This window comes from Erinaceus europaeus, chromosome 15 (genome assembly GCF_950295315.1).
Source record: "Erinaceus europaeus chromosome 15, mEriEur2.1, whole genome shotgun sequence".
In the NCBI taxonomy this organism is placed as follows: Eukaryota; Metazoa; Chordata; class Mammalia; order Eulipotyphla; family Erinaceidae; genus Erinaceus; species Erinaceus europaeus.
The window spans coordinates 84,444,167-84,458,844 of NC_080176.1; the positions used below are offsets into that span (position 1 = coordinate 84,444,167).

Below are 14,678 nucleotides of genomic sequence, written 5' to 3' on the forward strand. Positions count from 1 at the left end.
ACAGTAAAAGGGACTGGTTTCTGTATTTCTCCTTCTTCTTACTTGGTGTTTGAATACAGAAATTCCACTGACATTTCTGTTAATTTGTAGCCTGACACCTTACTGTATTGCCTGATAATTTCCAGGAGCTTCCTACTGACTTTTTAAAGTTTTTCTATGTATACTATCATGTCATCTGTACCTAATGACAGTTTCACTTCTTCTCTTTCAATCCGTATCCCTTTAATTCTTTTCTCTAGTTCTTTTCTCTTGCTTTACTGCTATAGCAAGAACTTCCAACACTAGTTAAATACTAATGGTGATAGTGAGCAGTCCTGTCTAGTATCAGATATAAATAGGGGTGCTCTCAGTATCTCAACACTGAGTATGAAGCTGGCTGTAGGTTTGCTATATATGGACTCCACAAGTTTAAGGAATTTTCCACTTATTCTAATTTTTTAAAGTTTTTTTTAATTAATTAATTTATTTATTCCCTTTTGTTGCCCTTGTTGTTTTATTGTTGTAATTATTATTGTTGTCATCGTTGTTGCATAGGACAGAGGGAAATGGAGAGAGGAGGGGAAGACAGAGTGGAGGAGAGAAAGACACCTGCAGACCTGCTTCACTGCTTGTGAAGCGATTCCCCTGCAGGTGGGGGGCCAGAGCCTTGAACCGGGATCCTTCTGCCGGTCCTTGCGCTTTGCGCCACGTGCGCTTAACCCACTGCGCTACCGCCCAACTCCCTTATTCTCATTTTTGTAGCATTTTGATCCTGAAGAAATGTTGGATTTTTCAAAGTCTGCCTCTGTATCTATTGAGATAACATGTGGTGTTTGGTTTCCAAGAACATATGTTTGTTTTCACTTCCATTCAATGGGAGTGTTCCTTTCTTAATTAGGATTTTAAATGTATTAACAAAACTAGAAAGTAAGTGCAAGCAGCTATTTGCACCCCACATCATAAATTATTGTTTTTATTGTCTCCACTCTCAAATATCTGTTCAGATTTATGTAGCTATTTTTTCTTCCAGAATATTTTCACTGTGACTATCTTCTCTATCTGATAGCAACATCTCTGTTGACAAATAAATTATCTCAAAGGGAAAAGACTGTAACCCTTCCTTTCTTGGCAATACAAATTATAAAAAAAATGAGAATGGCAACCAGTGTCAGTCTAAAGATACTGGCAATGTTATGATTAAAATATTGTATTGCTTTAATGTTCAATTAAAATATGAGACATAAACTGAGAGAGTACAAAAATGTGATAATTCTAAGATAATTCATTATATAATCTACATTATTAAAACACTGGCAAGGGAATGTGTTTCCACTAAAGTACTTTAAATATTCGTATAGTGCCAAGGGATGCACTAACAGTGGTTGTCATCTTATATATATGTAACACATCTGCTTATTTCCCTTCTCTACTTTTTTTTTTTTTTTGGCCTCTCATCTGCCAATGTTTCTATAGCTTTGACACTTTGAAGTGGGGAATACTCACTGTGTGTTGAAAAGCATGGTACATAATGATATGATCGGAGTTATATAAAAACAGTTAATCTGATTTAGTTCTGTGCTTTTGATTTTTCAGGGTCCTTTTATGCATGTGTTAATGTAAAAAAAAAAGTCTGTAAAGCCTTAAAAACATCATCAATAAGTATCTGTCTTATCTTGTGTTGCCATGACAAACAGGTCTTAGTGAAATAGTTCCAAGTGGATTAAACAACAAGCTGTTTGTTTGTTTGTTTGTTTTTTACTGTTCTGAGACTTTAAAAAACTCAGATCAATATGTCAATTTGGCCAGATTGGTGGGGGGCACACTTCATGATAGCAGATGGACACCCTCTTATTGTGTGATCCTATGACATTTTTGTGAAGATCTGTAGACAAGTCAGGCTCTCTGGAGTCTATTCTATTTTTTTTTAATTTTTTAAAATTATTTTTTATTTTCCCTTCTGTTGCCCTTGTTAATTCTTTTTAAATTGTTGTTGTAGTTATTGTTTTTGTTGATGTTGTCATTGTTGGATAGGACAGAGAGGAATGGAGAGAGGGGAAGACAGATAGGGGGAGAAAAAGAGAGACACCGGCAGACCTGCTTCACTGCCTGTGAATCGAACCCCCTGCAGGTGGAGAACCAGGGGCTCGAACCCGGATCCTTATGCCAGTCCTTGTGCTTTGTGCCACCTGCCCTTAACCCGCTGCACTACCACCCAACTCCCAGTCTCTTATATTCTCTAAGGGCATTAATTGCTTCATAGGGTCCTCACCCTCATAATGGCATCTAATTTGGATGACTTTCCAGAATCCACATTTCCTGGTATTATCACAATCGGGAGGAGTAATTAACCACAAGGACTTGTGAGGGATGCAGTGAGTAGCTGTTCCCAGAATGCAAGCACTTCTTAAGGTAACCCAGTAGGAGCCAGGCTTCTAGCATACACGCTAGCTGCTTTCTGAAGACTTGTGTATTAAACCCTCAAGTTACAACTTCAAGTGACAGATTGACCTTAATTTATGGATGAAGAAATTGGGTCTTTCAGAAGTTAAAAAAAAAAAAAAAAAAAAAAAAAAAAAAAAAAAAAAAAAAAAAACCTCTTGTGAGACAAGGCATTCAGTAAATAACAGAATCTTCACCAGATATCAACTTGTTCTGACAAAAACAGAAAGAAGAAGAAATCAAAAATCTATACTCTGAGGCTCAGAGAGACAATATTTTTTTACCCTAACAGAAGCATGTGTGATTTCTATTGAATAATGAATGAAATGATTTATCCTGTGCAAAATAAATAAATAAAAGTTCATGCTTCATTACAAAGAGTAACTCAAGAAAGAATAAATTTTTGTTCATTTTTTTAAATTGTGTTTTGATAAAGATAAATAGTTCTACTGAGTAACAATACCGAACCTTTGTGAAATTTGTGGAAACTCATTGATGGTGAACAGAAGATTTGGGCAGGCTTTTTTTTTATTGGCATTTTGGATATCATAATTCCCACAATTATTGCACATTTATAAATAGTATTTTCTGTTGGTGGGGCACCTAGATAACTCAGCCTGCTTTGTCAAACATGGCACCCAGAGTGAAGCCTGACTTCCACTGCACTGAAGGTGCTTCCTTCTTCTCTGTTTCTGTGTCTGAAAAAAAAAAAAAAATCAGAGTGGAGACTTAAGCAGTGGGGAAAAAATAGTATCTTTCCTAGATTTAAAGAATGTGTAAAAAATATCTACAATGTCTATGAATGTGTGTGCCAGAATCTGTCTCTATGAGCATTTTATTTTGTTTTATCTTTTGTTAATGATTCCATTAGAAGAAACTGTATCATGAGATTTGTTGTTTAATATTTATTATTTCCAGTGTCACGATAATCACGATATGATAGTCACATTATTGTCCCCAAGCTCAGAAAAGATACATGTTCACAAAGTTCAGTGGCTAACCCAGAGCTTGGGCAGTAGTGCCCTTGAGAGAGCACTGCACACACGTTACCATGTACAAGGACAAGGGTTCAAGCCACTGTCCCCACCAGCAGGGAGGGGAGCTGCATGAATAGTTCTCTCTCTGTCACTCTGTAGCTTCCCTATCCGTTTATGTCTCTACAAAAATAGAAATAAAAAAATGGCCACAGGGAGCAGTGGATGTGTCATGTAGACACTGAGGCCCAGCAATAATCTTGGTGATAATAGAAATCAAAGTGGGTAGGTCAGAAAATGTGGCTTTCCCAAGTCTAACCTTCTCAGTTCCATGTTCATACTTGAAAAATCACTAATACATTTTCTTATTTTTTATTATTGCCATTGGTTTTTGCTGGGGCTTGGTGCCAGCACTATAAACCCATAACTCCTGGAAGCCATCTTTTTTCCCTTTTGATTTTATTTGACAGGACAGAGTAATTGAGTGGTGGAGGGGAGATAGAGCTGGAGAGAGAAGGATAGACACCTGCAGACCTGATTCACTGCTTATGAAGACTCCCCCTTGCAGGTGGGGAGTGAGGGCTGGAACCCAGGTCCTTGCAGATGGTGGTAAGTGGATTAACAGGGTGTGCCACTGGCTGGTCCCTACATTTTCTGTTTAATTTTTTTTTTTTTTAAGAAAGGAGACATTAACAAAACCATAGGATAGGAGGGGTACAACTCCACACAGTTCCCACCACCCGATCTCCATATCCCATCCCCTCCTCTGATAACTTTTCCATTCTCTATCCCTCTGGGAGTATGGACCCAAGGTCATTGTGGGATGCAGAAGGTGGAAGGTCTGGCTTCTGTAATTGCTTCCCCGCTGAACATGGGCATTGACAGGTCAATCCATACTCCCAGCATGCCTCTCTCTTTCCCTAGTGGGGGGCTCTGGGGAAGCAGAGCTCCAGGACACATTGGTGAGGCATCAGTCCAGGGAAGTCTGGTTGGCATCATGCTGGCATCTGGAACCTGGTGGCTGAAAAGAGAGTTAACATACAAAGCCAAACAAATTGTTGAGCAATCATGGACCTACGGGCTGGAATAGTGCAGATGACTTGTTGGGGGGGGTACTCTCTGCAGACTCTTGTGTACTTCTGCTTTCAGGTATATATTTTTCCCTGGTTTATGGACATGTGTGAACCAATGCTCTATCTCAGGGGACCTGGTCTATATTTAGGTTTGGGGACTTTACTGGGGAGTGGACCACCTGGAATGGAATTAGAGAATACTATGAAAGGAAAGGTCTCACCCGAGTGATGAAGCTGAAGGGTTGTCATTCCACACCTGAAGTCTCTGGACACAGTCTGAAGTGAAGCATGCTGGAATGGCACTCCTTGTGTTGATTAGGTTGCGATCGGCAGATGCAATATTATTTGATATGATATGAGTTTTTAATACATACATTTTAAATGTATGACATCACTGGACAGCCTTCCAGGACCAAATTTTTAATTTGTAGCAAGATACGATTTGGAGAGACAAAAGGAGATAAGAGGGTGTGTGAGAGAAATCAGTGCTTCACTCTATGGTGTGTAATTTCACACGATAATGTTCATGGTTCTCCCAAGTGGTCTCAGAGGTTTAACCCAGGGTTTCATGCACAGTAAAATATGTTTTCTATCCTCTAATATACCTCTCAGCTCTATTAAAACCTTTACCTTATACTCTAATTGTTATTTAGATGTAATTGTTAGATTTGGGTATCTAATAGAAGAGTGTCCCTTTCCCTGACTTTGGCACATATTGCAGTTGAAGGAATTCTGTGAGTCACAGGGTCTGAGCAGTGAACCTCATTAAGAACCTTCTGTCATAAGTGTGGCACCTCTATCTAGTTTTCTCCTCCTTGTTCTGAGATGTCCTTCATTAATAGACTAGACATTACGTAAGTCCTCTCAGGTTGATCTATTAGTAAACTTCTGTCCTAGCTAGGAGGTGAACCCCATCTGTCTGATTCCTAAGTGTTGGAGGAGGTCATGGAGAGGATGAGGTCATCATTGGGGCTGAATGAGAGCGGAACCTGAGCATTGAACTTCCCTACTCCTTCCCTTGTCCACAGAGAGTTTTAGAGAAACAGCCTTCGGAGAGTAATGAGTAGAGACCATCTATCTGAGCGGTGTATGTGACTGAACTCCTTGAAGGCCTTCGTGGAAATCCTTTAACATTCTGGTGAGGGCAGAGATCTCTTGTTTTATTATTATTATTATTATTACTGTTATTATATTATTTGCCTTTAGGATGTGGTCCTTGCCCCACAAATCCACTCACTGCTCCTGGAGGCCGTTTTCCCCATGTTGTTGGCCTTGTTGTTGTTATTATTGTTATTGTTGGATAGGACAGAGAGAAATCGAAAAAGGTGGGGAAGACAGAGAGGGAGAGAGAAAGATAGACACTTGGCAGACCTGCTTCACTGCCTGTGAAGTGACCTCCTATAGGTGGGGAGCCAGAGGCTGAACCAGGATCCTTATGCCAGTCCTTGAGCCTTACACCATGTGAGCTTAAGCCCCATGCGCTACTGCCCTGCCCTGGGAGATCTCTTGGTCTTGCCATCTCCAAAAGCATGGCTTCCTGTTTCATGAAGATGACACCTGTCATTAGGGTGGCTTTCCTCTGTCTCTTGGTGTCTCCTGGCCCTCTGTCTGCTGCCGGAGTGAAGTATTGGGTACTGGTTCATATTTCACCCATGTTTACCAACTAACATGAACTTTTCTGATTTTTCTCTGTTAAATCCATTTCTTCTTGGATGTCTATGTTTATTATCACTTAATCTATAACTTTGTTATTGAAACGAGATAGAGGGTGGTCTGGCGGTGGTAGTGCACCCAATAAAGCACATATAGTACTAAGTAAGCTGAAGGATCCAGGTTCAAGCCCCCACTCCCCTCCTACAGGGGGGTATACTTCGAAAGTGGTGAAGCATGTCCACAGGTGTCTATGTTTCTCTCTAGCTTCCCCATCCCTCTCAGTTTCTCTCTGTCTTATCCAGTAAAGTGGAAAAATGACTACTAGGAGCAATGGATTTTTAGTGCAGGCCCCAAACCCCAGCAATAACACTGAAGGCAAATAATAATAATAGATAGATAGATAGATGCTAGATCTTCACTGTGGCATATGTGGTACTGAGGATTGAATTTAGGGCTTATAGTTTTGAGTCTGGTGCTTCATTCATTGCTATACCTGCCAGGCCACAAAATATACTTTCATAATTTTGAAAGGCAGACTCCTTGGATGAAAAACTAGCTCACCTGGTAGACCTTGTGCCTTACAACATTTGAGGCTTTGGATTCAAGCCCCAGCACCACAGAGGAGACTCAAAGACAGTACCAGGAGGAAGTCCCTGGTATGTGAAGTAGGCTTGTGGTATCTTTTCTCACTCTCTTCCTACTTTTCCCTCTCTCCTTGCTTGTTGTATTTAAAATAATGAATGAAAGGCTAGAAGATATCTTTCTGGGTCACACATGGGCCTTGACAGACATGCTTCCCTATTAACATGGGATGGCAACAGAGCTGGGGGGATGTGCACCACAGTCACGGTTATCTTATTCACTTTTTCCTAGTTTCTCTCTGTATATATCTAAAATTGTTGTTGAGTGTGGGCCGCAGAGAAGAGAGAGGGGGTCTGTAGTGAAGAGGAAACACAAATCTTTATTTGCACTGGCACCTCAGAATTGGGTGCTAGAGAAGCAGGTCGGGCCACATGGAGGTAGCGAAAATGGCCGCCTCACGCAGTAACCTTTCCTGCGTCTGAACACTGGAGTGAAGCGCTGGCAAGAGAGCGAGGTGCGGAAAATGAAGGGTTTTTATAGGAGTAGCTTTCACGAGAATGGGAAGGGGGAGGAGTAACCATAGCACTCCAGGATAGGATGATAACTCTCATGAGAATGGGAGGGGGGAGGAGTAACCAAAGCACTCCAAATATCACGGGGATCTAGACAATGGCCTGAGGGCACAACATGGCTGAACAGGCACTCCGAGAATGTCCCAACTCTCACTGGAACTAGTAGCCTGAGGGGAAAACATGGCAGATGTGAATGCATCTGCACAATTTCCCAGCATGAAATTATTAAAAAAAAAAAAAAAACAAGAAGAAGAATGTAAAAGTCAGCCCAGGTACAGAGAAATCAGACACCCATACACAAGACCTGAGCACCACCCAAAATAAACAATGAAAATAATTAGTGTAGGAAGGTCATTTAACAGTGATTTGTGTGAGACTCTAGTGTCATACAGAAGGAACAGGAAGAAGAAGAAGAGAAAGAGGAGGAGGTGGGGGAGAATAAGAGGGACCAGGCAGTGGTGCACCTGATTAAGTACACATGTTACCATGTACAAGGATCCAGGTTCAAGCGTCTGTCCTCACCTGCCACCTGTGTGTGTGTGTGTGGGGGGGGGGTGCTTCACAAGTTGTGAAGCAGTGCTGCATGTGTCTCTGTCTCTCTCCCTCCTTCACTATCATTGCTCCCTCTTGTTGTAACTTAACTCAAAGGGGCTTTGGGGGAGCTGAGTCATGTAAAAGGATTCACAGTGGGGAGCTGGGAATGGGTGTAAACAATACAAGGCATTATTAGGGTGAAATGGGTAAAAGACAGAATAAGCAATTATCATCAAGGACTATGAATACACTAGGGGGTGTAGTGCAGTGGGTTAAGCGCATGTGGCACAAAGCACAAGGACCAGTGTAAGGATCCCGGTTCAAGCCCCTGTCTCCCCACCTGCAGGGGCGTCGCTTCACAGGTGGTGAAGCAGGTCTGTTGGTGTCTATCTTTTTCTCCCCCCCCTCTGTCTTCCCCTCCTCTCTCCATTTCTTTCTGTCCTATCTAACAGTGACAGCATCAACAACGACAATAATAACTACAACAACAATAAAAAAGGGCAACAAAAGGGAAAATAAATGAATATAAAAAGATTTAAATAAAAAATGTAATGCTAGGTCCATAAAGTCTGAGTATAGTAATCAAAATTTTAGTCCCATAAGATAAATAATTATCAGGTGAGGTAAAAGTGGCTCATGGCTGTAGAGGGGTCTTAAAAGAGTTTAAGGGCTAGCAGAATCACATATGTCCAGTTCCCAGGAGTAGGCATAGTGGAGCATCGCTGCCAAGATGAAGCAGCAACCAAAGAGCCGGACTTTCTGCTGCCTGTACCTTTAAGTCTATTCAGTCCACCCACAATGCTTTGCACACCAGCACACACTGGATCCTGCCACAGTCCACCATGTGCCTCCATGAGGGTAATTTCTGGAACCATCCGTTCCACCCCGGTTCCATGGCTGCCAGTTCTTAGCAACATCGCCCCACCAGATATTCGTCGGGATGCGGCATCATCTAAGTTCATTTCCCACGTCTACGCTCGACCGGACCTGCCAATATACACGGATATCTTCGCCCACCCTGTCCAACGCTTGACGTCTCGTCACCCAATCTGGTCCCCTACGCCTACACTGAACTTCTCTGTTCCAGACTCTTGGAAACAGAGTTGGCAGTCAGCTGAGGTAAAGGAACAAACACCTCATCACAGACCCCTGCGAGCGTCAACCCGGCTTTGACCTAGCACGTTATGATTGGGTCCTCCTCAATCGCTATCGCACAGGCCATGGCCGGTGCGCCACTATGTTCCATCGCTGGGGAGCCAGAGACGACCCGAACTGCCCCTGAGGCCACAGACAGACTATGACCCACATAGTCAACGACTGCCACCTCTCTAGATTCAAAGGAGCTCTCGAAACTTGACATCAGGCTCAACCTGATGCTGTTGACTGGCTACGGAAGAAGGGCAAACGCTAGAAGAAGACTGCACACTCTGCCGCCAAGGCTGACGTCAGCACTGTGCTGGGACTTCCATGGCTGCTGCTATACTGAGTCACCACACCCTCTCAATTTCTTTCTGGCTATCAAATTAAATAAAGTTTAAAAAGAAGAAGGAGAAGGAGGAGGAGGAGGAGAAGGGGAGAAGGAGAAGGAGAAGGAGAAGGAGGAGAAGGAGAAGAAGAAGAAGAAGAAGAAGAAGAAGAAGAAGAAGAAGAAGAAGAAGAAGAAGAAGAAGAAGAAGAAGAAATAGAAGAAGAAGGAGAAGGAGGAGGAGGAGGAGAAGAAGGAGAAGGAGAAAGAGAAGGAGAAGGAGAAGAAGAAGAAGAAGAAGAAGAAGAAGAAGGAGAAGAAGAAGAAGAAGAAAAAGAAGAAATAGAAGAAGAAGAAGAAGAAGAAGAAGAAATAGAAGAAGAAGAAGAAGAAGAAGAAGAAGAAGAAGAAGAAGAAGAAGAAGAAGAAGAAATAGAAGAAGAAGGAGGAGGAGGAGGAGAAGGAGAAGGAGAAGGAGAAGGAGAAGGAGAAGGAGAAGAAGAAGAAGAAGAAGAAGAAGAAGAAGAAGAAGAGGAAGAAGAAGAAGAAGAAGAAGAAGAAGAAGAAGAAGAAGAAGAAGAAGAAGAAGAAGAAGAAGAAGAAGAAGAAGAAGAAGAAGAAGAAGAAGAAGAAGGAGGAGGAGAAGAAGAAGAAAGGCAGCCAGGTGGTGGCACACCCTACTGAGCATATACATTACCATGCATAATGACCCAGGTTCTCCTGGTCCCCACCTGCAGGGGGCAAACTTCACAAGCACTAAAGCAATGTTGCAGGTGTGTCTGTCTGTATCTCTCCCAACCTGTCTTCCCTGCTTCTCTCAATTTCTCTGTCTCCAGCCAATAAGCAGAAAAACTATTTTTTTAAAGAGTAATAAAGCGGGGCCAGGCAGTGGCACACCTGGTTAAGTGCACACATTACAGTGCACAAGGACACAGGTCCAAGCCCTTGGTCCCCCCCTGCAGGGGGGGAAAGCTTCACAAGTGGTGAAGCAGGGCTGCAGGTGTCTCTCTGTCTCTCTCCCTCACTATCTGACCCCTCCTCTCTCAATTTCTCTCAGTCCCTATCCAATAAATAAATAAATAAATAAAGTTTTAAAAAGTAATAAAGAAGGAGAAAATAAAATAAAAATAAGAATTCTTCAAGGGTGGGGGTAGATAGCATAATGGTTCTGCAAAGAGACTCTCATGCATGAGGCTTTAAAGTCCTACTAGATTTCAATCCTCCACATCATCATAAGCCAGAGCTGAGCAGTGCTCTGAAGAGAGAGAGAGAGAGAGAGAGAGAGAGAGAGAGAGGATGGAAATGATTTTAAAGTAAGTGAAGCAGCCAGGGGCCTCTGTTACTATCAATGCTTTGTACTCTTTGTTTGTGGTGCTGTCATATTTGGTGTGGGAGGTGAAAGAAATAAAGGCACTGCAGATTCAGACCCAGAACACAAGGTGCTCAGCATCCCTGTAATGCAACGACAAACACCAGAGCTGTAGGTTTGTGCCTGAGCCCTTAATCGTCTGCTTTGCAAATGAAACAACATGTCAGAAAGCTGAGCGTTTTAACCCTGATGTCGTCACCATTTTTTGCTCTAAGTGGAGATATCTTCCTTCATATGGTAGAGGTGAGGACTAAATGTGTACGTCTGTTTCAAATGCATTGCACACAATAAAATTTCCGTGAATATCATAAAATACAAGAGGTGGATCATGTGTCTGTTGTAAAATATATTTCTATTTTCTCATTTACTCTATGGGCATTTGTTTCACTGAAAATGAAAATACTCCAAGATAGGTGAAATTTCAATTGCTATCTTTTATCAAAAAAAAAATCATGAATGATAAATGTGTTGAGTCTTAGTAAACTGTAACTGTTATTATGAAAAGCAGAGATTAGGATGGTTAGAGTTAATGGTTTATTTAGCATTAACATGGAGATAATTGAGTTGGATTAAAGACAGAAGCCAGAGCAGTCAGCTTCATCGTGTGAAATATTTCCATGCACAAAATTAAAATTTTTCTTTTAATTTCCACCGAAGTTATCGCTGGTGCTTCATGCCTCTGCAATGAATCCATGGCTCCTGGCAGCTAATTTCCTCCTTTATTTGATAGGAAAGAGAGATACTGAGAATGGAGAGGGATATAGAGAGGAAGAGACACAGACAGCGACCAGTTGGGGCGCACTTGATTGAGGTGCACCTGGTTAAGTGCACGTATTACCATGCACAAGGACCCAGGTTCAAATCCCTAACTCCCCACCTGCAGAGGGAAAGCTTTATGAGTTATGAAGCAGTGTTTCAGGTATCTGTCTCATTTTCCTTCTCCCTTGTTCCTAGTAGCCCTCCCTGTCAGTTCCTCTCTGTGTTTTTTTTTTCCTCCAGGGTTATTGCTGGGTCTCGGTGCCTGCACTATGAATCCACTGCTCCTGAAGGCTATTTGTTTTTACCATTTTGTCGTCCTTGTTGTTGTGCTTGTTGTAGTTGTTATTATTGCCATAGCTATTGTTGTTGTTGGATAGAACAGAGAGAAATGGAGAGTGGAGGGGAACACAGAAAGGAGGAGAGAAAGATAGACACCTGCAGACTTGCTTCACTGCTTGTGAAGTGACTCCCCTACAGGTGGGGATCCAGAAGCTCTAACCAGGATCCTTACACCGGCCCTTGAGCTTTGCGCCCCTCTCTCTGTTCTATCAAATAAAATAAAGTTTAAAAAAGAAATGCTAAAAAATTTAAAGATTATAATAAATGTGACTAATGAAACTAAAAATGTTTTAAAAAGAGAGGGGGAGAGACAGAGAGACATGTGTATTATTTGCCTTGCACCTAGGGAAGCGTACCCCCTGCAGGTGAGGAGCAGGGACTTGAACCTGAATTTTTAAAAATTTTTTCGTTATCTTTATTTATTTATTGGATAGAAACAGCCAAAAATCGAGAGGGAAGGGGGAAATAGTGAGGGAGAGTGACAGAGAGACACCTGCAGCCCTGCTTCACCACTCGCAAAGCTTTCTCCTTGCAGGTGGGGACAAGGGCTCGAACCTGGGTCTTTGCACATTGTAACGTGTGTGTTCAATCAGGTGTGCCACCACCCGGCCCCTGAACCTGAGTTCCTGCTCCTGATATTTTGTGCACTTAAGTGAGCGCACTGCCACATTCACCCTAAAAAGTTTTTATTAACTATTATATTTTGCATATGAAATATAATTTTAATGAGTGGCTATAATTTTGATTAATGGCATTTATGCTCATGATAAGACAACTGCTCTTTTCAGAAAGATACATTAGAATTATTTCTGGGGGCCAGACGGTGGTGCATTTAGTGCTCATTAGTATGTTCACAGGTTCAGCCCCAGTATCCTCCCAGAGGAGAAACTTCAGAAGTGGTTGACCAGTGCTGCAGGTCTCTCTCTCGCTCTCTCTTCCTCTCCCTTCTCAATTTTTGTCTCTATCAAATATAATCAAAAGGCACTTCTAACGTCTTAATGGAAGAGGTGTGTTCTTGTTGTTATTCAGCTTACATAGAAAGATAGGTAACAGAATGTCTCTTTTTCCCTTGCAGATTTTCCGACGATGCTGGTTGGTTTTCAAGAAGGCCTCTAGCAAAGGACCCAGACGATTAGAGAAATTTCCAGATGAGAAGGCAGCATATTTCAGAAACTTTCACAAGGTAAAGCCACCATCCTGGGAAGCTCACGGAATTTCTGGACCTTTAGGAAAACCCTGTGGAGACATTTCTTTTGATCTATGCAATCTGCAGAGGTGAACGGGCTCAGCCAGTGTAAAATGTTCATCCTCAACAATCAGCACAAGTGATGTTTCTCCTTTATTTGAATCCTCTGCCGTGAATACCAGGGGGTACCTAGGCAGACTAAAAGGCCCCCTTTTCTGGCTACTTTGCAAAAAAAAAAAAATCAGATGATGCATAACTCACACAGTTCATTTTCCAAAGTGCTGAGCTGGCATATTCCCTCTGCTCAGGTTAACTGTGCACTTGTGACTTGGATTCCAATGGCGGGTGACATTCTGGAGCTAAGAGTTTGTTTTTTTTTTTTCTTTTTATACTAGCTTTTGTACTGATGGTGACTCTGTGTACACACATGGTGTCTGTACTGTTCCCAAGCTGAGTTCTCTGGAGAGTGAACATCTGTTCTGCTGATGTGTAGAGCTGGGCATGAATCTTATGACTGAAACATCAGTTGCCTCAGAATTAAATTACGTAAAAGAGAACGCTGGTGTGATGCACAGTGTACCCTCTAAAATGATCTTTTGGCTATTTCCAGATTTCATAGCAAGATGGAAGGCTCACAGTCAGGATGCAAGCTTGTGAAACAAGGGTGCCTGTTTGGTGGGAAGCCCAGGAAAACTCAGCAAGGATTCTGATCCTGGAAGAGGGAGATAGGTTGGAAGGTGGAACACAGTTCTTAACAGACAAAAAGCCCTGGCTCCATCCTTAGGAGCTGATGGCAGCACTATGGACAGCACCACCAGAGGCAACTGGTTGTTAGAGCTTTGGTGTTCCTACATCCATCCCCATCTTTCTCTTATTTCTCTCTCTCTCTCTCTCTCTCTCTCTCTCTCTCTCTCTCCTCTCCTCTCCTCTCCTCTCCTCTCCTCTTCTCTCTCTCTCTCTCTCTCTCTCTCTCCTCTTTCTCTCTGTCTCTCGGAAAAACTTAACTGAGAAGGCTGAAAAAGGCTACTTGTTAATACTGGGCATTTGTGAACTCCTTTATACCTCGTGTATAAAAGATCCACATTCCTTACTCAGCCATGTAGAATAAGTCATTATGAGTAATATGAATTTGGGAGTTTAATATTATGACATAAAATTTTGATTTTTAAAATGGAGTGCCTGCCACAGGTTGGGAGATACACAGACAGACAGACAGATAGAAAGAAGTGAATGGATCAATACTGAGAATGTTTTGCTTAGTGGCTCATGGGAATTTGTTTTTCTCTTGCATTTGTGGTGTTCAGAATGCTATGGTACATGTCTCTCTTGAATATTGCTTGATAACAGACATCAAAGATTGAGCAGAGTGATGATATTTGTCCTAACTATATGAAAAATCGCCTGAAGTCTGTTAGCCAGTCACTGGGTTTTATGGTGCAAAGGTTCACTTTTTGTTGTATTTCGTTCTTCTGTTTGTTTTCTTGACCTACTCCATGTATGTGAAAGCATGTGGTGTTTATCTTTCTCTGGCTGTCAATCTAAAGCTAACTTCTTAAGGGGACTGCCAGGTTGTGAAGTGTGAGTCCGCAGCATTTAGTGTCTGACGGAAACTTTAGAGCCAGAGAGTGTTCTGCATGCTGTGGGGACCTGGTGGGAAGCACGGCTGCAGTTGTGCTGACTGGATGTCCTTCAGTCAAGCTACCTTGTTTCCGTTCACAAATTGGACATTGGACGAGCACCGCCCACAGACACAT

General features: G+C 42.1%; 1 protein-coding gene across 2 annotated transcripts in view; it reads left to right on the forward strand.

Annotated features, from left to right (window-relative positions):
- Positions 1 to 14,678, forward strand: part of DOK6 (docking protein 6) — a 541,316-nt gene that overhangs the window by 157,330 nt on the left and 369,308 nt on the right. The window contains exon 2 of one of the 2 annotated variants that reach the window (XM_007524063.3): positions 12,814 to 12,921. The exons of the other annotated variant lie outside the window; for it this stretch is intronic. Coding sequence (XP_007524125.3) covers positions 12,814 to 12,921 — 108 coding nt within the window. The remainder of the gene's footprint in view (positions 1 to 12,813; positions 12,922 to 14,678) is intronic. 2 annotated transcript variants of the gene reach the window in all.